General features: G+C 42.1%; 1 protein-coding gene across 1 annotated transcript in view; it reads right to left on the bottom strand.

Annotated features, from left to right (window-relative positions):
- The window catches only part of LOC126213607 (ankyrin-3-like), a 294242-nt gene that overhangs the window by 173660 nt on the left and 94200 nt on the right, over window positions 1-26382 (bottom strand). The window contains exon 2 of the mRNA XM_049941464.1: window positions 19764-19865. Within this exon, the coding sequence (XP_049797421.1) occupies window positions 19764-19865 (102 nt within the window). The remainder of the gene's footprint in view (window positions 1-19763; window positions 19866-26382) is intronic.

The following is a 26382-nucleotide window of genomic DNA, read 5'->3' as shown; positions in this document are numbered from 1 at the left end:
TTTTTGGTCACTACATTTTGCTGAACAGAACCTTACTCAGTGGTCATATAATAACTAATGTTCTTTTCTATTTTTTAGCAATATGCATTTGCACAGTCCACTATCAACCTAGTGTGTTGACTAATTATGGTGTTCATTCCGCACATAGAGCACTGCCGATACATGTTTCGCTAGATGTTACGACACATTTTTCGAAACGTGTACTGTTACAAGTGCAATAAATTTGTAGTTGGAGTACCACTTTCCTCTCAGAAGTAAAGTGGTATAAATCAAGAGTTTTACCACTCCCCTTATAATCATTTTTGGTGAAGGTTAATACCTGAGAAGAAATACGCTGTCTTTAATCCCCATAAATGCAGTTTGTCTATAAAACATAAACATAATGTGATACAATAAATGTGAGTCTGCTCTTACTGTTCCCATTATGCACTTTTCTCTCACAAACTGAGTTAAAATAATTGTTTTATTGTTGTTAATTACTGGAATGCTAGCTACCGAGCTCTCCAATAGTTCAGCAGTGCATTCATCTATGGATTATACATAAATTGTTGTTTCTAAATGCCGAAATTTCTTAAAATGTAATTCTTGTCATGTTGATATATCAAGAGGCTTTATAACTGAGTATGTCTGTTTACTCGATTTCACCGTCCACATCATCTTCTTCTGCCAAAGGGTCAACATGTCAGATACCTCAACCGAACTTGCAGTTGTCAGCTGGTTGAAGACAGCATGATGCATCGGAGGGATGTAAGGGAGAAGTGTCATCATGTCCTTCCCTTTAGTCTCGGCGACAAGACGGACAGCATTGTTGAGAGGGATGAACTTTATGGTTTCAGTATTTAATGTGAGACATTGCTACTTGATTCGTGTAGGCTTCATCCTAGACTTCAAAATGGAGAGTAAACTTCCCTTACAAAGACAATTTCTACTTTAATGAGATCTGTATATAACAAATCTAAAGAAAGAAAAAAATGCTGATAGTTATAGCACTGCTACAATACCTTTTTGATTTTAGAGCGTAAATAAACACGCAAAACAATGAAGAACAACATGACTACGAGAGGAAGAATCCATTTGGAGCTCCAAGTGGTTCCTGTGGGAGTTATCGTTATACCACTTCTCCACAACAAATTTCTGTGCATTGTGAGTAAACTGAATGGCTCAAAAACTAAAATTTTTTCACTTAGGCCACTTTGGTTCTCACAAGGGAACCTCTCCATCGCACCCCCCTCAGATTTAGTTATAATTTGGCACAGTGGATAGGCCTTGAAAAACTGAACACAGATCAATCGAGAAAACAGGAAGAAGTTGCGTGGAACTACGAAAAAAATAAGAAAAACATACAAACTGAGTAGTCCATGCGCAAGATAGGCAACATCAAGAAAAAGTGGTCCAGTGGTTAGCGTCAGGAGCTGCGGAACAAGAGGTCCTTGGTTCAAGTCTTCCCTCGAGTGAAAAGTTTATTTTTTTTATTTTCAGACAATTATTATCTGTCCGTCCGTCCGTCCGATGTGAGGTAACTGCGCCGTAGTATGAGGACGCTACACCTAAACGGAAAAATTTGAAAACGTTAAAAACAAATGTTTTGACAGAGCACAGGGAAAACTGTGCGACTGTGAAACTGTTGCATTCATTTGTTGCAGTTTATGTGACAAACTCTTATGTTTTCATCACTTTTTTGGGAGTGATTATCACATCCACAAAAAAATCTAAATCGGACAAGGTAGAAGAATCTTTTTACCCATTCGCGAAGTGTACAAGTTAGGTGGGTCGACAACACATTCCTGTCATGTGACGTACATGTCGTCACCAGTGTCGTATAGAATATATCTTACGTGTTTTCCTGTGGAGGAATCGGTTGACGTATGACCTTGCGATCAAATGTTTTCGGTTCCCATTGGAGAGGCGCCTTCTTTCGTCTACTAATCGCACGGTTTTGCGGTGCGGTCGCAAAACACAGACACTAAACTTATTACAGTGAACAGAGACGTCAATGAACGAAAGGACAGATCATAACTTTGCGAAAATAAAGAAAGTAAACTTTTCAGTCGAGGGAAGACTTTAACCAAGGACCTCTCGTCCCGCCGCTGCTCACGCTAACCACGGGACCACGGCGTTCCTGAGCTCACCCTGTCCTTGATGTTGCCTATCTTGCGCATGGACTACTCAGTTTGTACATTTTACTTATTTTTTTTCATAGTTCTACACAACTTCTTCCTGTTTTCTCGATTGATATGTGTTCAGTTTTTCAAGGCCTATCCACTGTGTCAACTTATAACTAAATCTGAGAGGGGTGCGATGGGGAGGTTCCCTTGTCAGCGGCTCATATAGAACGGCGATACTAACGGGCAGTGTTGCCAACTCTAAAAATCCCGAGTCGCTAGATTCAATATCAAAAGTCGCTAGAAAGTCGCTAAAACTGATTTTAGTAGGGGTGTACTGAAAATTTCGTGCTGTGAACGGTGCAATTAGCCAGTGGGGGTGAGGGTGGGTGGGTAATAAAATATTAATAAAAATTTAAAAATTGTCTCATATGTAATTGCTATATTGTCTTAATGAAATGACGCATCGCTTTCAACAACATACATATAAAATACGCTAACCTTTAATTAAACATGTTATCATAATTGACGCAACACATAAATTATTGTTTCAAACACAGTAGTCAAATATATAGAAATATACAACTATATTTGTAACAAAAGAAAGCAAGAACTCAAATTAGGTTACATAATATATACATACAGGTATGTGAGGTATTCATCGTCGTCACTCAGAAGATCGAATAACTCTTCTGTTTCATGCTCTGGCAGATTTGTAGTTGATGTAGAGGGTTGAACGTCGCTCAAAAGATGATGTTGCAGTTCGACTGGTTTTGTCGCAAAAGAGTAACTTTTGTTCGTTCCAATAAGCTCCAATACGTCTGACGGTATGTCAAAAGATGCACAATCTTTATTTTGTTTATTCAGCTGGTCTCTCAATATGATCAAAGCATTATTTTTCTTTAACGATAATCTGTTACGTTGTTTGGTTTTTATAATGTTCATAGAACTGAATATTCTTTCCACTCCTGCATTTGACTGCGGTAGGCATAGAACAGTCATTGCTAGCTGTGAAAACAAAGAAAAAGGATTCTCCCCAACGGCATTTTTACACTGCAAAACCTCACTCCAAAATCGAACAGTGTTCGTAGTGTTATTCCACCTAATGAAGTTGATATTATGCCATTCTTGCAGCATACCGTCTATGAAATCACCACTATAACCCAATTCTTTGGCTACATCCGCTACAGCATTATCACTTTTAGTGTTTCTTCAACATTCGACATTGACATTTTTTTCAGGATCGTAACGTTACTTGACAGTCTTTGTTGAATTTCTTTTATGAGTTTCAGACTAAACTGAATGCATCTCTTCTTCAAATAATCTTTATTTTCTTCAGACAAACTTGACTCAGACAATTTCTGTTCAAACATGAAGCCAAGGTTCGGATTTGCGTACATTCATTCGCTTGGAACTGATGTTGTCAACAAATCAACAGTTGGAAAAACTTTGTTTTGTCCGAGTGACTGCATGAGAAATACAAGTGTATCTAGTAATTTAGTGAGGTCATTGTCTTCTCCTTCAAAAGCTTTTATTGCTATTTTTTCGTCTTTTAAAGCGTGTATAAGGTAAAACATGTAAAGATGATTTGAGTCGCCACAATACATCTTGTACAAAAGATCGGCAGTGTAACAATTGTCTTGAACCATGGCAAGGGAAAAATGTAGCTTTAGTTCTTCCCACTGCTCCAGAATTCATCGTATTGCTGGTTCAATTGAAAGTCAACGTGTTGCCCAGACCTTCAAAATTTTTAGTGGCTGTTTTCCACAATTTACTGTCTCATAAACCTTTTTATATTCCTCTTGTCTTTTGGGTGAAATGGAGAACCAATTGTAGGTTTCCCGTACAAGAAACTCTATGTTTCTAGGTATGGTATTCACTTAGGCGTGCGAAACTGCAAGCTGAAGAGAGTGACAAATGCAACGGATCAATACCAAATGCCTCAAACCATATTCTCCCTTCAGTTGTTCGAAAAGCCCATTGTTTATTACAACCATTGCAGAAGCATTATCTGTGCCAATTCCTACCATATTAGGGATTGGGAGTTTGAAATCTTTCAAAGAATTCACAAGAACAGCAGCCGGATTTCTTGCATCTGCAGTTTCGACAACAGCGAGTTTGAGAAATAGCGCCCTCATCACCGGAAAACACCTTCTTGCACAGTATTCCTAAATGATCTACAGCTAAAATAGAACAATGTTCAGCAATAAATAAAGGAAGGGCACCTTCCGCTCTGCTTGCTATTCTAACTGTAATTTTCGGAACAATTTTCATAGGTAAAGTGGTTTGTGTTTTTTTAAATAAATTTTTTGTTTATGCTTAATAGTTTTAGAATGCTTTCTAATATCACACAATTTAGCATAAACCTCTGCTGCACATACTTGCCATCTGGCCTTGGGTAAGTCTCCAATGACTGGTTTCAGCAACCCATTGAATTCAGGTTCTGCTTCCCACGCATCCCGATATTTTTGAGCGTACTGCTTCTTCTTCTGCGGTAAATCCTTTATGTAAGCCACCACAACTTAAGTTTCACCAATTTATAATCACTGAAAATACATTAAAACTCAGGCGAACTAGAGGTCATGAAACAATCTACTCACTCGATAACTCTATATCAGTCCTATTGTTCCTTGTTTGAAACGTAATAATGTCTGAGATACCCCTACCGAATTGTTCTTGCGTTACCACTGTGCATGTGATAATAGTTTGAATGCGAGTTAACATTTTGAAAAATTAGAGGTTGCTGGACAGAAATGTATTTTATTATACTTAATATTACGTATGTTTTTTGTCAATTCGAAAAATAAAGGGAGTTCAAAACTTGAAGAATTGTAGATCGATACGCTATCGACGATAACAGGCTAGTGGGTGATGAATAATGAATTGTTCTATGGTCAAGGTTTTCTTACTCTATAGGCAATTCCCACATTCCGGTTTACTAAATGCTGAACAATGCTACATGATCTGCTAAGAACTTAATTTAACATAGTAAATCCAGAACCAAGTCAGTGCCGTATCCATTCTATAGTTAAAATCTTAGTTTTGTTAATGAAAATACTGGCCCAAAATAGTTTTGATTAGTACTTCAAAAGTCGTCAGTACTCCGAAAGTCGCCAGATAAGTCGCTAAATAATTTTTGTCGCTAAAAAGTTTTTTTTGTCGCTAAGATGATGGAAAAAGTCGCCATTTCTAGCGACAAAGTCGCTAAATTGGCAACACTGCTAACGGGCAAGTCCCGCCCTACATTTACTACAAAAAGAAAAGAAAAACCGCCTCGGTTGATTGCGTCCTTTAATTTCCAATACCATCTAGCCACGGTAACTTGACGATTCGCGTGGTGGCTGCTGGGAATGGCCTAGCCCCAACATTACAGCTGTACAACTGAGAGGTGGTAAGTACAAGGCAGCGTCTGCTGCTTGCAACAATAAGAGCACCATTACCCTTAACAATGTATACAGTACACTACCACTTCACATCTACGGGCAGCTTAACGTTGGCAGCGCACGGAGATAAGTGAATATCTTTCAACCATGGCATATTTTCTCTGCTTATGCCAGCACAAACGCAATCACGCTACCATAACCAAATAATAAGTATGAGTATTTCTCTGGCACACTTTTCTGGTCGTTTGCTGCAATTTTTCAGTGTGTTTCGTGACTTACATGAATAATTTCATAACATAACATCACCGGTGCATGCGTGCATGCAAGCTTATAGTAGGAAAGTAATCATAATATATTACAAGAAATTTTGCAATAGTAAAAAATATACGACCAATGCTGTCTCTTTTTTCAAGTATACCTGTTATCTGGTCGTAGTGCACAAGACAACATGGAGTCGCCAATCAATAAAATTTGAATAGCCTACTCTCGGCAAATGTGTTAATCCGCCCTGACATATGGTAGCTTTTCTGCGGGAGACATGTGTGACAAAACCGTATTGCAAGGATTTCACCGTATAATAAAACACTGAGGCCACTGAAGGCATTACTTGCAGTAAGTAGTGTGGTGATCTCTGAGCTCCTCCAATATCTGAAAAATACATTTCTGCACTGGAACTGTCTTTTGTTACAACGATCCACGAAGGCATCGCTGCGTCATATTGTCTCTTCCTTTTATGACGTGCCGTTCTGTATCCCGCCGGTGTTCGGCAGTGACGTGTGACAACGCTTCGTGCATTCATTCCAATACGTCTGGCAGTTTAAACACCTTGAAAATATAACGTAATTGGATAGATATATTAGCTTAAATGCCTAACTATTTCTCGCGACAAATCCGTTAATGTTGCCCTAGATCAGTTCTTTTGGGTTTGTATTGCAGTGGTATAGTGGCAACTGTAAATGTGCGACGTCTATATGGTGTGTTCGACGCTGTGCAAATTACTGTTTTCCGTGTTGCCATGATGCCAATCAATCTGGTTCGTGTGAGACCACTTCTGTGTTGTAAAACAAATGTCCAAATAAAGAGTAACTGATTTTTCATTTTTGCCCTAAAAATTGATTTGTTATGCTTTCTTAATTTAAGCAACCTTTATTAATAATCTTTAATAAAATATTAATTAATAATTTATATTTGCACTGAAAACTGGAATATTGCGTGAAGAAGATTAGAAACAAGACGACGTGTATATTTCGTTGCATATGATGATTAGATATGTGTTGATTATCATATATTGATAAATTTTACATTTAAAAGGTAGAGGTATTCCAAACTGAACGAAAAAATGGGAGATCAAAGTGAGATTTGAACCATCGATCCACGGCTTTTATGTTGTACCGGATTATCTTCTATTAGTTCACATCCATTTTTCGTACGTTCTCGCATTTAATGTAGAGCTTCATATTATAGCTTTTGACAGAATTGGTATTTAAGTATATTACATCTTGTAATGGAATGAGTAGGGCTTATGTATTTCTGCTTTTAATGGTGCTGCTTCTTGCAACTGAGTATGCTTTGTATTCTTATTGACTAAGATATTCTCCCTTTCGAGTGCTAAAACTAAAACAGTAATTACCCAAATGTGTTCACACGTTAGTAACAGGTACTACAAAACAATATATTTTAACAGAAATCAATATACTTCAGTCAGCCTCCCAGTCCAATGAAAACTTAAAAGCAAATAATACACAGTGTCATGCTTTCATCATTGGATCTACTAGTGAATTCTGTACAACTAGAGTTAACTAAATGCAGTAGCATTGAGGACAGAGGAAGTACGTTCACATCATATCGGTGCCGTGCAATCTCATGACAGTATAAATGTGCACTTCGACGTAGAATATATTTGCTCCGTAATAGTAACTGGTACAATAACTAAGTACTCTGTCACGAATACTACAAAGCATACTCAATTGCTAGAAGCCACATCATTCAAAGTAGAAATACATACTCATTCTATAACAAGACGTAATAAAGTTGAATACTGATTCTGTTTATAGCTGCTAACATGGAGTTCTCTATTAAATGCGAAAAAGTACGAAAAACGGATGCGAACTAAATAATGTAGAATACGAGCAATACATTTACAATCTAGCAATTCACTGACGGATTATTGGCTAGTATAAATGTCCACAGAACAATATCCGAAAAATCCAGCTTGTTTATGTGAAACAAAAATATGGAATCGCCACGGGGCTCTTCGAGTCGCATGTTCGCAATGCTTTCAGAAGTTGGAAACGATTACAATGTATTTGAGTTATTTGCTATGCACTCTGTACCAGGTGCAGAGCTATGAAACGGGAATTTGGTTGCAATAATTAGACGTCTGTTGTTTGAAACTGATAAACAATATTTTATACATTTCTCCCACCTCTCCGGCAGGCTATAAATGCCACGCAAAAAAAGGTTCTTCTTTTGAAGCGAACCAGTTAGCGAGACATTATCGTACATTTTCATACGAAATGAAGCACTGTTCAACGAGCGCGTCCCGGTGATGCAGACATGATAATCGGACGGAGCAAAGTCTGAAGAATAAGCCACGTGCCCTATATTTCTCAGCTGAACGCCTCGATTGTTTTCCTGACCCGCTTTGCTGTGTATGATGGGGCGTTATCATGGAGCAATATGACTCTGTGTTGCTGTTTACCATATTTGGTCGTTTTTGACGTAATGCTCGATTTAAGTCGATCATTTGCTGTTGGTTGCGATCAATGTTACCGGTTTCACCGTGTTCTGGCAGCTCATAATAGATGACACCTTTCTGATCCCACCAAACACAGAACATTTATCTTCTTTCCAAAGCGATTTGGTGTTGCAGTGAATGTCAATGGTTTTCCTGATTTCACCCATGATTTACGACGCTTACGATTCTCAAAACATATCCATTTTTCATCACCTGTCACTGTTCGATGGAGAAACAACTTTCTTTTGTATCTTGCGAGCAGCATTTCACAAGTGGTCTTTCGATTTGCTTGCTGTCTTTCGTTTAGTTCATGAGAAGCCCATTTTCCCACTTCCTGCACCTTTCTCATAGCTTTCAACCGTAGAGAAGTGGCTTTCTGCGTCACATTCAATTGTTCCGCGCGTTCCTGTTGAGTTTGAGTATCATCTTCATCCAATAAGGCCTGCAATTCGTTGTCTTCGAACTTTTTCGGTGGTTTCCCGCGCTCGTCGTTTCTCACGTCAAAATCACTACTTTTGAATTTTTGAACCACTCTAAAGCAGAAAGCTTCGACAATCATTCGGTGCGATTTTGCAGCAGTTTTCTTCAAATGATAACGGAAAATCAATGCTGTCTGCAAATTGTAGTTCGTAAGCACAAAACTCGACATGTTTACGCGTTTGAGACCGATGTCGATGCATGGAACTTGAGTTACTGTGTATTGACCTAGTTGTCGGTGTTTGAACTTTAGTCAGACAGCTTTTTGCGTAGAGTTTACGCGTAAGACCTTAAATACGTATTGACCTAGTTGTCGATGTTTGAACTTTAGTCAGACAGCTTTTTGCGTAGAGTTTACGCGTACGACCTTAAATACGAGGTCAGATTTTGAAGTAAGATTGACATCATTTGTACCATATGTATTTGACCATCTGTATTTCATTCTGCAGACGTTCAGAAACGTTGCCAGTCTGCTGCTTACGGACATTCCAACAAAAGCGAAGGATTTCGAATGCTCAAATTTCCACGGAATAAGACTAGAAGAAAGCAGTTGCAATGAACAGGTGAGATACAATTAACACTGGGAAACAGACGAAGTACCCTCATCTATGCGAAGTTAAGTCGTTCTTGCTTTCCATCTGCATGTAATACAAGTGGCAACGTAGTTATTGTGACATATGACGTTTGGCCTGTAAACTGACTCTGTGCAACTTTTTTAATAGCATATCTTATTCTTCTAAACATCAAATGTGGGCGGATTCTTCTACGCTGAAAATGCTTCACAATTATGTCTCTTAGCGCAATGATTCGTTTTTAACAGCACCTTAATGTTCCACAAGAATAGTAATGAGTAGAATAGCTTATCAAAATTACAGACCACTGTATAGATCAGTTGGACCGTGCAATTCTTCACGGGTGCTTCCAACTTGGAGTTTCACATCCTGTAGCAAAGCGAAGTGTATGCCCTCGATTTGTACGAGACGCAACAAAAATTTGTCAATATCGAACTCTTGTCTAAAATCTGTACCTTCTTGCTGCATTCTAAAGTATCCAGTCAAGAGGGAGTGACTAACCTGAAACTTCACATATTTGTACGCATCACACAGCAGATCTGAGTTGTTAGCACATGTTTTTCGTTTTTGTAGTTAAGATGCTTCAGCATTATTCACAGTAAAAAAAGTCTAGCTGTTGAAGAAATCTTCTTGGCAAACTGTATCAGTCTATAGCCTGCCACGTCTACACATTTCTTCTCTTGGAAATAAAAAAACCAACTTCGAAAATTTCTGAGCACTTTCTTGAACAAAACATTCCGCTGATTTATCACAAAATCGCATGCAGATCAGTAAGTAGCGTTCTAGACTATAAATAGTGCTTTCTGTGGTTCGATCCTCGTTGTACCCGTATTATTATTTGTTACTTTATTTTAATTGCATTCATCCAATATAAGTGTCAATTAATTAATCTTGATAATTATCTGTTGTGTTTAATAACTAATCACATAAAAACGCGAGTATTTGTAATAACGTGAGTTTCGTTTCAGCAAAACAGATACTATATAGTTGTACTTTCACTCTTAATAAACAACATTACGAAACTATGTTTTCTGGCTTTCCCAATGTAAGACATAGTCATTAAAATATTTTACGCTGGGAAGGGAAAAACTGCATAAAGCTTAGAGACTACTAATTTTAACAATGAAAATCCAGGAAGAAACCTCTGAATTCACTTCAGAGCGTTTGAAACAATAGAAATGAAACTCGTTTGTCTCCTGGTCGACTGCCCATTTCTTTCCGAAAAGTTGCAATAAATATACATTGCTTCATGCGAGACTTTAATTTACTCCACATTAAAGGTATAGTAGCCACATGCTCAATAACAAGTTCGAATTTCTGCTGTGGTGCAAGTGTCAAATCCATGTCTTGTGACAGTCAGCACGTGACAATATTTCACGCACGAATTCTAGCAAAAATGGCGGCCACCTGTGAATATTACCTACGGTTTCCGTATTATATAGGCTCTATACGACAATCTGTCTTTTACTGCCATATGTGGGCAGAAAAACTGAAGTATCACAGCCATAGATTTTCCTGTGCTGTAATAGGGGGACATACGCCGCCGCAGAGGGCCGTCGAGTGGGGGAGATGGGTGGGGGGGGGGGGGGGGGGGAGAGTTCGGATCTGAAAGGGTGCCCAGTTGGAAAATATCGGGCTGCTATTGTAAAATAAATACATTTTGAATCATAATGGGTTTTGAACATGTCCAAAGAAGGCAACATTCATCATTCAAAGGCTGATAATAGAGATCAGTGTTGCCAAAAAAATGGTTCAAATGGCTCTGAGCACTATGGGACTCAACTGCTGTGGTCATAAGTCCCCTAGAACTTAGAACTACTTAAACCTAACTAACCTAAGGACAGCACACAACACCCAGCCATCACGAGGCAGAGAAAATGCCTGACCCCGCCGGGAATCGAACCCGGGAACCCGAGCGTGGGAAGCGAGAACGCTACCGCATCAGTGTTGCCGAATCATCAATAATATAGTTACATTTCCACCAGCATAAGGTTGCACATGGAAAATCACTTTTAAATTGGCTGTCCTACGAACGATAAAAGAATGCATGCACGAAGTACCGTCTAATATGCTAGTTTTAAGTGTAGTGTGGATACAGCCCTATAAAAGTCGAACGGTGTGAGGAACCATAATGGCGTCTGGTATGGGGTATCTGTAGGAGGGGCCGCAACTTATAGGAGCTATGGCGACAGCAATGGTCCTCTTAAAATCCGCCATCCTGAATCTAGGTTACGTGCTTCAAATGGGAAAGCGGTCATGTGGCATATCGTTTTGAACTGCCTCTTTCTCAGGAATACAAATTGAAATCTGTTTTAAGATATCTTTATTTGTGTAGGAGTTACGATCTGTTAAAATTTGAAATTACAAGGAGGCGATCAATTCTATATATTCTTGCAGGTCACAATGGCACTCACAAAGTAGGAACGCATTGAAATTGTGTTTGTGAGTGATGGACGAAGTACCAGAGTGATTGCTGCTGACTTCAATGCCCGATGTCCTGAAACAGTATCCAAGTTACTCGAAAAAAATACGTGCGACAGGTTCTGTAGTGGACAAGGCATGTGGTGGACGTCCAAGAAGAGTCACCAATGAGAAAACTGCAACAGCAGTTGTGGCATTGTTTGTGAGAAGTTTGCATCGCAGTAAGCACCAGTTAATTAGGAATATCCGGTGTCAGGCAACGTTCACTTCTGCATGTCTTGCATACACATCAATGGCACCCGCACAAATTACAGTTGCAAAATCATCTCTCGAAGAATGACCCTGATCGGCTGATTCAAAATGTGCTTTGGATCAGTGCAACGTAGTTTTTATGTGCAAAGAGAAGCAAACAAACAGAATCGTCGTTACTGGTCAGATGCAAACCCTTCGTGGATGAATCCCTGAAAAGGTGCTGGTGGTGAAAAGTGATGGTTTGGTGGGCTTTGGGACACAAGAATCATAGGTCCGGTGTTTATTGGTGAAACCTTTAATGGGGAGAGGTATCTTAACATGTTCTGTGATTATGTGCTTCCAACGCTGTTGAATCTGTAGGGTGATTTTCCAACATTCTTCCAAGACGGTGCACCTCCCGCTATGCTACTGAAGTCAGTTTCTGGATGAACAGTTTGGAGGTCACTGGATCGATAGGAGGGGTCCTATCGAATAGTCACCACACTCCCCTGACCTTACATTTCTTCCCTTTTATCTGTGGGGCCGGCCGCGGTGGTCTCGCGGTTCTAGGCGCGCAGTCCGGAACCGTGCGACTGCTACGGTCGCAGGTTCGAATCCTGCCTCGGGCATGGATGTGTGTGATGTCCTTAGGTTAGTTAGGTTTAAGTAGTTCTAAGTTCTAGGGGACTGATGACCACAGCAGTTGAGTCCCATAGTACTCAGAGCCATTATCTGTGGGAACATTCGAAATCAGTTGTGTATGAGGTAAAAACCAACAATGCAGCCCATCTTTGCCAGCGTACTGAGGAGGCATGTGCCTCTGTTGACCCACAGATCTTGCAACGTGTGAAACAGGACTGGAAAAAAAAGAGAGTTCGATTGTGTGTCCAGCGTAATGGAGGTCATGTATAGCATATGCCATAATGTCGACTCTGGCAAGTGTCCCAAACTTTTAACAGGTGTTCAGCCCAACACACATACAAATGTCTTAAAAACAGGTACCACATGACTATTCCTGAGACAGAGGCAGATCAAAATTATGTGCCATTTGAAATACGTAACCCAAATCACAGATAACGGATTTCAAGATGGCCGCCGCTGTCGGACTAGCTCCTACAAGTTGTGCCCTCAACTACAGATACCCCATACCCGCTATTATGATGCCTCATACCGATCCACTTTTAGGGGTGCATCCAGACTTTTACTACATCCTGTGTATGAACGCCATATGGCGACAACGTTATTAGCTCAGTGCTGTACCGCTTCTAGTGTTACGTGGCTGTTGCTCGAGATTGCTATTAACCGAGCGGTGCTTGTTTCACTTTGTTTTCATTAATCATGTACTTGAAATCAATGGGAATTTTACCATTAAAACTTTCTGCAATTTTTAGCGTCACTGATACGGCAAAGTGAATTTTTGCCCATTTTCATTCCCCCTGTTTCTTATCTGTCAGGTCTCTTTTTTATATAATTTTTTAAAGCGATTATAACTGGGACCAATAAACAATCGAAAATAATAAGATAAAAAATCGATTGGATCCTCCCATCACTATTTTCCATTTCTCTTCGCGTCAACAGCAGAGAGCATCGACCAGTACTGCAGGAATTACTGTAACTATGCCGTCTCTGAGATTCCTCTTTCTGTTTCTAAAAACCACCGTCCTAGCGCACACCTGTTACCCGTCAGCTGCGCCCAGAACGGATATCTACCGGGGAGTAGTTATATACACTGGTTTCCAAAATTAAAGCAACAAACCACTATTTCTCTGCCATGTGTCTAATTCACGATATAATCGTACAAACTGTCAACAGATGCCCGTGCTATCATATTCTGCACGGAAGATAGCATTCCAGTTAACGAAAAACCACGCCAGCGATGACATCAGAGCACCTGTCATACGAGGTAGTGTTTGCCACGTAGTCCAAACCCATAATCGCTGTGCACACAGTCATAGATGGTGCTGTAAGGCACAGTGAAGACGGCTACCAGACTCTCTGCGACGGAGGAACATAAGAAGAATGGAAGCAGGACATCGCAAACTGATATGGCCCGAAGGCTTAACGCGAATCGTTCTGCTGATCTTCGGATGTGGCGATATTTTATAGAGACCGGAACCGTATCCCAAAGACCAGAGCCTGGGCCAACCACGTGAGACATGAGAAAGACAGGAGCGTTATCTGGCTGTAAGGGGACGACGGTATCACCGTAGTACTGCACGGCAACTGGCATCCGACATCGCAGCATCCACTGGGCGTGTTGCATCGAGACAAACGGGGTACAGAAGGTTTCTGCAGAAAGGCCTTTATTGCCGGAGACCTCTTGTATGTGTACCTCTGTCGCGTGTTCACAGAAGGGAACGTCTAGAATGGAGTCATCAACACGCCACCTGGACAGTCGAACAGTGTGATGGCTCTCGATCTTCCACCATAACCGAGTCCATCAATACGAGGTAGCCAAGGAGGTGGAAACGTGGGTTCTACTATGCCAAGACTGCTTGGTAACTACAACAGGAAAACACAATTAATTAGCAGGAGTAAAAAATAAGAAAGTATTTATTACTTACCTTTGTTGTAGTCCATGATCTGTTGGTTGACAGTTATAGAAGACGCGACTAGACTAAGCGTCCGTAGAATGACATAATTTACAAGTCACAAACCTTGCAGTGACGAATTAATCTCTCGTAATCTTGAATGTCGAATCCGGTGAATTTGAAGACTAACTATGAACTGGGCTACAAAGACTTCATGGCAGCAATGACTGAGCTGCAGACGATGACTGACTAACATCGGCGCTGGCTGACCACTGAGCGCGGTAACGAACTGTAGACTGGCACAACTGCACTACACTCCTGCTACACGTGAAGTGGCCTCTCAGCGAGCTTAAGTACTGCGACTGGCTGTGTACTCTTTGGCTAGCACAGCCGTTCTTCTGTACCGCTTATCGAGAGAATCGCATCCCGCTGATCGATCTCTCAGGCGGCGGTGGGGTCGTATGACTGACGAAATCATAGAGTGGGCCAATGATCTTTCCGCAGGTGAGTCCCGATTTGGCCTAGAGAGTGATTCTCGACGGATTCGCATCTGTAGGGAACGTGGAACACAATTCAGGACCCAGACATTGTGGAAAGAGACCGATATTGAGGAGGTTCCATAATGGTGTGAGCAGCTATTATGTTTACGATTCGAACACCTCTTCATGAACTTGTACGGTTGAATCGGCAAGATTTAATTACTGTCAAGTATCGTGACGTGGTCTCTGGACCTCATGTGGGGTTGTTGCGAGGTGCTGAGTGCCAAGGCTTCGTATTGATGGACGGTAATGCTTGACCTCATAGAGCACAGGTGGTTGATATTTTATTGGAAACGGAAGAATTTGCATCCATGGCTTGACCTGCTCGCTCTCCTGATTTGAATCCCATAGAGAAAGTTTGGGATGCACTAGGGACACGGGTTGCACCACGTTAGCACCCACCAACCATTACCCAAGACTTGCGAGCAGCTCTGTAGAAAGAATGGACGTTATTGCCTCAACATGAGATTGATGACATCATTTCCAGTATGCCCCATCGTTGTCAGACCTGTACTGCTGCCCTAGGTGGTCACACTCCACACTGAACACATTAACCAGTTGTCGGAATGTGTGTCTAAAACCCGTAAGTTGGAAAAAACAAAGAACATATTTGTCTGTCCTTATGCATGTTGCAGTTGTTTTCGTTCTGTATTTTTTACATTGTTTCTACTTTACTGTCACTTGTTTATACTGTTTTGTGACAAAATGAACGCAACTTTGCAAAATTTCTGTTTGTTGCTTTAATTTTGGACACCAGTGTAAAAGTAATGCCCACCGTTTTGTACTTAGGGACACCAAGAGCTGACTGCGGAGCGCCTCCATTTCGTCTCGAGAGTTTGCCACAGTGCAAGCTTGATTTAAGTGATATTAAGATTACAGAATCTAAACAATAGTCTGGGACAATGTAGAGAAAATAAAAAAGAGGAAAGGGAGAAAGGTCAGATAAGTTCATTCAGCCTCGGATTTGTTTCAGTCTCAGTGTACAGTGATAAGCAAAACGACAAATCCAATCACCTGATGCTCTAGCTGCAGCAGTGGAAAACACCTGATGATCTAGCTGCAGCAGTGGAAAACGGTAAAGATAAATCTCTTATGTGACTGTGGAATAATTACTATTTCTTAAATTGTCATTTCGTATGAATGTATCTCTTCAAGTTCACCGTTGTATATATCTTCCATTTATGGCCTGACTGATAAACAGTTTCCAATGGCAATGCGGGAACAGAAGTCATTCAACTGATGTTGATGCTTGCTTCGAATTTAATGAGAATTGTGCTGAAGGTGAACATCTGCAAAACGCCAAGGATAAATCACTTTTTATTGTCTGGCAGTAGCCTCTGATCCAATATTTATCAGTAGATACCGGAATCGGTCGTCGGCGTAACAAATGCCAACATATGCAAAGTAGTAGTTGGTAGCGCTGTGTTATTACCAGTGTATTGATTCATTGTACTGTGATTGAAGGTGAGTGGCCATGAGTGAAGCGCTTTCACGAAAACAGTGTTACTGTAATGCGGTTTCACGAAACAGTGTTACTTCCACGCATCATTCCTGCCACGGCAAGTTATCGGTATGACACGAAATTGTCAGGCAGCTGCCGTCGCGGCCGAAATGCATTTATTTATTTAATTATTTTTATTTTTTACTTTAGCTACAGCAACGTGTTGCGCATGGAACAAAGGGGTTAGCAGTGTAGCCGCCGCAGGGAGTGGCATGTTGATGAGGAAAATCTCACGCGGTGCTGACATTCCAGCTAGTGCAACTTTGTGACTACTTACTGTGATGGAAACGACACACGGAATTAACCAGATTTCGCGGATGCTCATAACAGTCATGTTCGTGTTCACATGTTAAACTTGGCTGTAACAATGAACATGAAGTGAAATTAAAACCACAGCTTAAGGTCAAACAATAAGCGGTTCACTGCGTAGTGGCTACTGCAGTGCCACGCAATGTTAAGATCGTACTGACTGGCAGCCTGGTAAAATAGTGTTGAACAAACATACCAGGTACAACATTTTATGTCAGATCTCATACTCTTAGGTAAAAACTGTTTCAAGGATAGGAATCAGTTGGTTTTAACAGTAAAACGACAGAGAGGGAGCACTCCATAACCGCAGCATTATGGACACCAGACATTAGTCAATGTACAAAAAAAAATGGCTCTGAGCACTATGGGACACAACATCTTAGGTCATAAGTCCCCTAGAACTTAGAACTACTTAAACCTAACTAACCTAAGGACATCACACACACCCATGCCCGAGGCAGGATTCGCCGCGACCGAACCCAGTTCCCCCTGAGCAGCCATAGTGTACGGATCTCCGTGCCGGCACGTTCACAGGAGCTCAGTCCGTCAGTTCACCTGATGATGGCGACATGTATGATCGCCGAAATATTGTGCCCGTTGGACACTGTAGACCGGCAGTACACCCGTGGATATTTTGATTTTCACAGAAGATGTTCTGTGACTTATTATAACAAAGTAACTTCGGTGGGTTATTGTCTCAGTGGTAAGAACCACAGCTGAAAGAAAACCATCTAGGCTCCGCGTGATGAGCAATGACTTTTGTACTTTTGTATAGAGAACGTCGCATCTGCAGACACTGTATTACTGATAAGTAATGTTTATGTTCTCGTCCTCTAAGACATCAGAAAATTAGGACCAGCTATTGTGACACAACTGGATAAAAAAATTTCTGCTCTGCGTCGGAACAATTCGAGAAATTTCTTCAGGGGGCGTCTGCTTGCTAGATACAACGCAATGATGTACACTCCTGGAAATTGAAATAAGAACACCGTGAATTCATTGTCCCAGGAAGGGGAAACTTTATTGACACATTCCTGGGGTCAGATACATCACATGATCACACTGACAGAACCACAGGCACATAGACAAAGGCAACAGAGCATGCACAATGTCGGCACTAGTACAGTGTATATCCACCTTTCGCAGCAATGCAGGCTGCTATTCTCCCATGGAGACGATCGTAGAGATGCTGGATGTAGTCCTGTGGAACGGCTTGCCATGCCATTTCCACCTGGCGCCTCAGTTGGACCAGTGTTCGTGCTGGACGTGCAGACCGCGTGAGACGACGCTTCATCCAGTCCCAAACATGCTCAATGGGGGACAGATCCGGAGATTTTGCTGGCCAGGGTAGTTGACTTACACCTTCTAGAGCACGTTGGGTGGCACGGGATACATGCGGACGTGCATTGTCCTGTTGGAACAGCAAGTTCCCTTGCCGGTCTAGGAATGGTAGAACGATGGGTTCGATGACGGTTTGGATGTACCGTGCACTATTCAGTGTCCCCTCGACGATCACCAGTGGTGTACGGCCAGTGTAGGAGATCGCTCCCCACACCATGATGCCGGGTGTTGGCCCTGTGTGCCTCGGTCGTATGCAGTCCTGATTGTGGCGCTCACCTGCACGGCGCCAAACACGCATACGACCATCATTGGCACCAAGGCAGAAGCGACTCTCATCGCTGAAGACGACACGTCTCCATTCGTCCCTCCATTCACGCCTGTCGCGACACCACTGGAGGCGGGCTGCACGATGTTGGGGCGTGAGCGGAAGACGGCCTAACGGTGTGCGGGACCGTAGCCCAGCTTCATGGAGACGGTTGCGAATGGTCCTCGCCGATACCCCAGGAGCAACAGTGTCCCTAATTTGCTGGGAAGTGGCGGTGCGGTCCCCTACGGCACTGCGTAGGATCCTACGGTCTTGGCGTGCATCCGTGCGTCGCTGCGGTCCGGTCCCAGGTCGACGGGCACGTGCACCTTCCGCCGACCACTGGCGACAACATCGATGTACTGTGGAGACCTCACGCCCCACGTGTTGAGCAATTCGGCGGTACGTCCACCCGGCCTCCCACATGCCCACTATACGCCCTCGCTCAAAGTCCGTCAACTGCACATACGGTTCACGTCCACGCTGTCGCGGCATGCTACCAGTGTTAAAGACTGCGATGGAGCTCCGTATGCCACGGCAAACTTGCTGACACTGACGGCGGCGGTGCAGAAATGCTGCGCAGCTAGCGCCATTCGACGGCCAACACCGCGGTTCCTGGTGTGTCCGCTGTGCCGAGCGTGTGATCATTGCTTGTACAGCCCTCTCGCAGTGTCCGGAGCAAGTATGGTGGGTCTGACACACCGGTGTCAATGTGTTCTTTTTTCCATTTCCAGGAGTGTATTACAGTCTGTATAATTTTCTCTAATCTTTACGGGCTCTGTAACACTCGAAAGCGAACTTTTGGCGTTAATTGTGACTCGACGATACATGCGTTTATACTAGTGCGTGCTCTGATTCAGCCTATTACGCTATAAAAACTAACTATTAGTCCGTTCGAATTCCTCAGGCATTATCTCGTGGGACATGTAGTACCATAGTATAAATTGAATTTGTGAACATATGTTGACAGTTTAATAAGAAATTAAATTTATATTTCATCCTAATGAGTATTTAGGTGTAGTTTCAATGCTCCCCCAATTATGTTATGTTTAAAACATGTTAAACCTTCTTTAAAATAACTATAAAATTGGATTGCTATATTTGGAAACTGTGACCAATGATACGTCGTCCTGGGCCCAGTGCTGGTTCTCGGCGGTCCTGCCGCCACAGAATTCAAAGGCGCGAATCCAACGCCATGTTGCTTCATGACAAAAGAAAGAGGACGGGGTTTCCAGTCCCGTCGGGCAGGAAAGTGTTAAAACGCAGGCGAAGCAAGGACACGGAAGTAGCGCCGTAGCGCGGCCCGCGTACTCACCGCGTTGGACGTGTTGATGTCGACCCCGTTGTCGAGGTGTTCGAGTACTCGTTCGAGTTGACCAGCTCGGGCTGCGCGCAGGAACGCCGCACTGGGGTCCGCCTGCAACACACAGAAACGCCGCCACGTCACTCACTGCTCACGCACTTTTCTAGCGCGTTCTCATTCCGTCCGCATTCTATCTGCGTTCTGTGTCCGTGACACGGCGAAGATACTTTGTCGTCCACTATCACTGACTAGTGTGCTACGTTCCAAAAGACTTAAGATTCCAAAAGTTAGGGCAATCGAGAAATAAGACTAGGATCCATAAACAGGGGTTTGGAAAAAATTACACAACAAATTAAAGCTTAGCACTACAAAGTTTATTTCACAGTAGCTGTACCGGTTTTGACTGCTTACTCATTTTTACGAGGCGTGTTTTTTTAAGTAAGGTCCGTTTGAACATAAGTACACAACGAAAGGTTATTTCAAAAAAGTAAACTTATTTTCAGAAAGTACATACTTCACCCTATTATTCGACATAGTTGCCAAGTTTGTTCAAACACGTATCATACATCTCAACCAGTTTTAAAATACCCTCTTCATAAAAACTTGCCGCCTGCTCCTATAACCAAGAGTTCACTGCCGTTTTCACGTCGTCGTTTGAGGTGGAGGAACGGATGGTAATCGCTCTGCGCAAGATCAGGACTGTAGGGGGTGGCCTAAAACTGCCCAGTCAAAGCTGTCCAATAAATCGCGGATCTGACCTGCAGTGTAAGGTCTTGCGTTGTCATGGAGAAGGACAATTCCCTTTGTCAGCATGCCGCAAGTTTTGTTTTCAATCGCTCTGTGTAGCTTTCTCAGGGTTTGGCAATATGCTTCTGCATTGATAGTGGTTCCTCATTGCATGAAGTCGACCAACAAAACACCATGCCTATCCCAAAACACCGACGCCATGATTTTGCGCCAGGACAGAGTCTGTTTGGCCTTCACCTTTACAGGCGAGTGTGTGTGTCTCCATTCCATGTTCCGTTGCTTCGATTCGGGCGTGACAATGCGAAACCCATGTTTCGGCTCCAGTTACGATCTAACTCAAGAAGCAATCACTTCTTCCTGATAACGAGTCACGAACTTCATTGCACACTCAAATCTTTGGTTTTTGTGGTCCCTGTTAGGAGATTTTGGACCCAACTGGAGCACAGTTTCCTAGCTTTAGGTGTTCAGAAACAATTTCGTAAAGCACTGATCTCGACATGTCAGGAAATTCGTTTGAGAGACCTGCTACTGTGAAGCGCCTGTTCTCACGAATCCTCGCTTCAACTGAAGCCACCAAATCGTCTGTCATCAAAGAAGGGCGACCGGAGCGGTCCTCATCATGGACGTTGTCATGGCCGTCTTTAAATTCTCATACCCATTCAACGCACTTTGCTATCACTCATAACAGTATCACCGTACACTTCGCAAATTTGTCGATGAATTTCTGCAGCAGACAGGTTCCTTGCTGAAAAAAACTGTATCACTGAGCGAACCTCACACGCGGCGGGCGAGTTAATAGTCTTAAACATTTTCAAAGCATAGAACAGAACCGTACAGGTTAGCTACAGAGCTGACACTGAGCACAGTTGTTCCCGAGGCATGCCGGTACACGATGCACGCACTCCTTGTGGTATGCGCCTAAACTACTAGTGTCTACAACAAAACGGACCTTACTCAAAAAACACGCCTCGTAATATCCCAAAAATAATGCTTCGTCAATGGCTGCGTCAGAACTACAGTCTTCCCGTGGGTGTTTTGAAACTGAAGATACACATGGTAAATACTGGACAAAATTAGAACTTCTCTCCCGTAACAGCAAGGAAGTCCATTTTATAATCAACCCTGTTTGCCACTCATGTTTGCAACATTCTCTCTGTGAGGCGGTGAGGTACTACGAGAGGTCTGTTGGCAGCCACTCGCATATTCGAGAAAAAATTACCGTATGTCTTAAAGAGCCGTTATTAGTGGCTGATGGGTTGAAATTGCTGTCCCCAGTCCATTCCAGGCATTACCCGAAACATATCTAGGTCTGAGCTGACGGCTCGTTATATTGTTGACACAGTTTTTGTTGCATTATGCCCATCTTGCTCATTGTGTTGTCCGTGCAAGTTAAGATCAATCTCTTCATATATATTCTACCCTCAAATACTTTTTACTTATTCTACCATTACAAACTCTTTGTCCATGTGTGATATTCAATGCACACAGCCAGTGCATCTCACAAATGCATCCAGATATGATCTTAGAGTAAAAAGAGCCCTGATCAGAAGTTCCATGTTTTCAGTCTGTTACAGTAGTGTCCAGTGTTATCATGAAGTGTGGCCTTTTAGTTTTTGAGAGCTGTAACATGTTTGCACGACGACACATGTACTGCAGAGGTGGAACAGATTATGCATCCTATCGCGATCAAGTAGTTAGTATGGTTATATTTAAATTCTAAATATCCAGGGCGTTATGTATTTTCTAGACCCACAGCAATTTTTGCATGATAGAGGTTTTGTAATTGGCGAACACGTGAATTGATATGGGCGTGCACAATATGCAAGTAACCTTCCTATGGACATTCATTTCCTCCTCGTTAAGTACGAGAATGGAGTTACAACAGAAAACGGTTAATACTATTACGGAGTCCTTCCACCACACTCCGGGTATATGTAACTGTAGAACAGTATTCTTCGTGAAAGCGACAAAACAGTGGAGAAATTTTTCAAAAATTGTCGAGAAAGTAATGTACTCAAGATTGGTTAGCCATCGCAGCAGTAATGGAATACTTAGTAAATCACAGTTTGGATTTCAAAAATGCTGTTCCACTGAGACAGCAATATACAATTTCACTGCCCACATAATAGAGTCTTTAAATAGTAAAATATCACCAATAGGAATTTTCTGTGACTTATCTGAACCGTTTGATTGAGTGAACCATGATATTACGTTACAGAAATTACAATTCTATGGTATAAATGGAACAGCGTATGAGTGGTTTAAGTCATACATACAGAACAGGAAGCAAAAAATTTCTATATATGGTTTAAGTGATTTAAGGAAGTTTTCCACAGCATCTAATTGGGATGAAATTACATTAGGTGTTCCACAGGGTTCGATCATGGGTCCTCTTCTGTTCTTGATATATGTGAATGACCTCCCTTCTTATCTGAAACAAGAAGCTGAACGGACACTGTTTGCTGACGATACAAGCATCATTATTAATTCAGTAAAAGAAACTCCAATAGAGAATGATACAAATAATGTGTTTGGAAAAGTTATTCATTGGTTTTCTGCGAATGGGCTTGCTCTGAAGTTTCGAAAAAAAGAAAGAAAGAACAAAAATAGTACATCCAGTTTTCTACTGCCAGGAGTACAGTTCCTTCAAAAAATATAACTCATCAGCAGAAATCAATAGCCAGGGTAGAGCATACTAAGCTTTTGGGTGTACATATAAATGAGAATCTTACTTGGAAAATTCATATTTTGGATCTCTTAAAGCGACTAGAACTTTTGCAATCAGAATAATTGCTAATTTTGAGGATACAGAAATTTGCAAGCTAACATACTTTGCATACTTTCGCTCACTGATGTCATACGGAATAATGTTTTGGGTTAACTCAACTCTTAGGCAAAAAGTATTCACTGCTCAAAAAAATTGGTCAGAATAATGTGTGGGACTCATAGTCATACATCTTGTAGGCATCTTTTTAAAAGTTCACAACAACATGGACCAGTTTAAAAACAACAGTGACATTCATGATTGCCGGCCTCTGTGAGCGAGTGGTTCTAGGCGCTTCAGTCTGGCACCACGCTGCTGCAACGGTCGCAGGTTCGAATCCTGCCTCGGGCATGGATGTGTGTGATGTCCTTAGGTTAGTTAGGTTTAAGTAGTTCTAAGTCTAGGGGACTGATGACCTCAGATGTTACGTCCTACAGTGCTCAGAGCCATTTGAAACATTTTGAACATTCTTGATTATAATAGCAGAAGAAAAAAATACTTACACTATCTTCTACTAATCTTTGGCACAGAAAGGGGTAAAATATGCCGCTGTAAAACTTTTCGATGAATCACCATATGAAATAAAATGTCCGACAGGCAGCAGTAACAGTTTTAAGAATAAATTGGTATCGCATCTCCTTGACATAGATGAATTGTTGAATAATAGTAATAAATAAACCTATAGGTATAATATATGCATTCTGTGCCGTTTAAGGGAATGGGGTACGACGTAATAAAAATTTTAAGCTTAATATATACATACATTTCATGTGTGCATTTCTTACGCACTTGACACGTTCCACATCATAACGGTTACTAACTAACTAACTAACGCTTTTACAACATGACGCCATTCCATACCTGATCAATGTGTAACAACACGGTCGGTGCAATTCCGTCGATCTCAGAGTTCCTGGGCATGATGTGGACAACAATGGGAGGTAATGCACGTGGGCTGCGAAATAATTTCCCGAAGGCGTCAGGATGTCAACCTACTGTCGCCCAGGGCGCAACGCTGCCGTCGCAATCGAAGCAGACGATTCAGTAAGGAGAGCAACGCAAAGCCAGCAAACACGGTTGCTAGCCCCCCTTCCGAGACCGAGGGCTCTCCAGCTGATGATTCACGGCCGGCAGTCAAGGGCCGCAGACGAAGGAAGGGGCGGCTGCGCGACTCTGCCAGAAAGGCTGCGGCGGACCGCGGAGGGTCTGTTGGTCGCCAATTAACGCCGCGGTGGCTGCCCCATTGTGGACGCTTCCGGCACGTGCCGCCGCTACAAAGCCCGTCAACAAAGCGCTGGCAAGACCACACGCCGAACCTAGCCTGGCAGTCGAATGTGTCTCCGCAGCGCAGCTTCCACCATCTGTCCCCATCCCTCGCTCTACAACATTTGCGGCTAATGAGCCCCTCGCGGCAAAGGACGTAATATTTCTGGCCGTTGAGAAGGCAGCAGTGGGAAAATGACGTAATGTGGTGTGAGGTACTGATAACAAATGGTTTGTTCGGTATGGGTATCGTAAGAAAGACTGCATAAATTATGGTCCTTTTCCGCGATTGGCTGCTGCATTCGGAAGTTGTGCGCCAAAATGGTGATCTTCTGTTATTAACCGATTCGGGACGGAGCGCGTTTCCCCAAAGCGGAGCAATTCGGCGGTGCTTTACGGGTTCCATATCTCTTAGGTTTCTTTCGTCGCTCTTAAAATCTACAGTTTTTGACGTATCGGTGTAATTTTTTTTGTAAATGAAGCTTGAAACACGCTATTTACTGGCATACTATTTTCATTATTCCATATCGCGCACTTTTTGACTTGGCAGTGGTGTTAAAATAGGAAAAAAAAACGAAAAATTTGATTTTTTACTCTTTTTTTAGTTGAGAGCTGATGCATTGAATTAGACATATTAAAATCAGTTGTAGTTTTAAAACGACATATAAAATACAATTTTCTCTCTTATGGGACGTCCGTGGGAAGAAAAATAAAAAGTTCATTTTGATGGTTGAAAAATTTGATTTATGTCAATAAACTACAAAATTTCATAAAATTTGCTTAAAACAAACTTTACAAGTTTGGCATATCGATTTTTCGATAGGCAACCATATTTTACAAGTGATTTCGGTACTTTGCTACTTTGTGATACCTGTTGAAGCACTCAGGAACATGAAGAAAAGGGTTGGACGGACAAGTTTCGCAAAAAAAGGGGGGTCGTTTTCGCCCTCCTGGCTTGGAACGATCACTGAACATGGTACAGGCCGTCCATCCTGTGTAGGTTACCATGCTCAGAGCGTGGCCTGTTCCTCGATGGGTTGGTTGAACCCTGACCTCGCCCACAAGCTCCTGTACGAGACTCTTCCGAAACTGCAAATGACTCTTTGGTGTCTCTCCTCTTTTCTTTGCTATGATGACATATAGCAAGTAAGTGTTGACGATCCCCACTTGAAATTAGACAGAACAATTAACCTTTTGTCAGGATGCACCCCGTCTCGTCTCGATACTGCAAGCCAGTCCCCAGATACAGCGCTGGGTGTGTGACGTGACAATCGGGCCACGTATACGGGCCTCGCGTCCCGAAAGGGTTAATATTAGACAAACTAAACAGCGTCTTTTCTTGTGTTTCAGATTAAAGCGTCTCTCAATAGCGTGCGATCATTCCATTATTTTACAAGTATTAATAACCAGCAGAATAATAGACAACTGCTAAACGAAAAGGCAGACGAAGCACTTAGGTGATCTTCGGATCATACCTAACTAGGATGGCGGAAGAAATGGTTCTGCTGTACGAAAGATATAGTTGACTCGGCAGTGTCGAAGGACAGACACGTTATCTGCCGCCGTCGGTGTCAGTTAAGGCTTTATTAGTAATCTATGGTTTGTAAATATCATCTCTGGTTCGGCTGTGTCAGAGAGCAGACGTTGTATGCCGCGGTTTCAGATAAGACTTGATTTAGTAATGCCTAATTTGTAAATATCGGAGCTGTAATTACAAAATACGCAGTTCATTATTTTGTTGAAGAATGGAAATTATTGTGACACTAAAATGGAATGTATTTGTGCAGTTTCTCGTGTTTTACCAATAAAACGTGAGGGACAACCCATATAAACAATCCAATTGTAAATTTAATTATC

This window comes from Schistocerca nitens, chromosome 1, assembly GCF_023898315.1.
Source record: "Schistocerca nitens isolate TAMUIC-IGC-003100 chromosome 1, iqSchNite1.1, whole genome shotgun sequence".
NCBI classification, from domain to species: Eukaryota; Metazoa; Arthropoda; class Insecta; order Orthoptera; family Acrididae; genus Schistocerca; species Schistocerca nitens.
The sequence above is the reverse complement of the archived record's forward strand: the minus strand, read 5'-3'. Positions and strand labels throughout refer to the sequence as shown.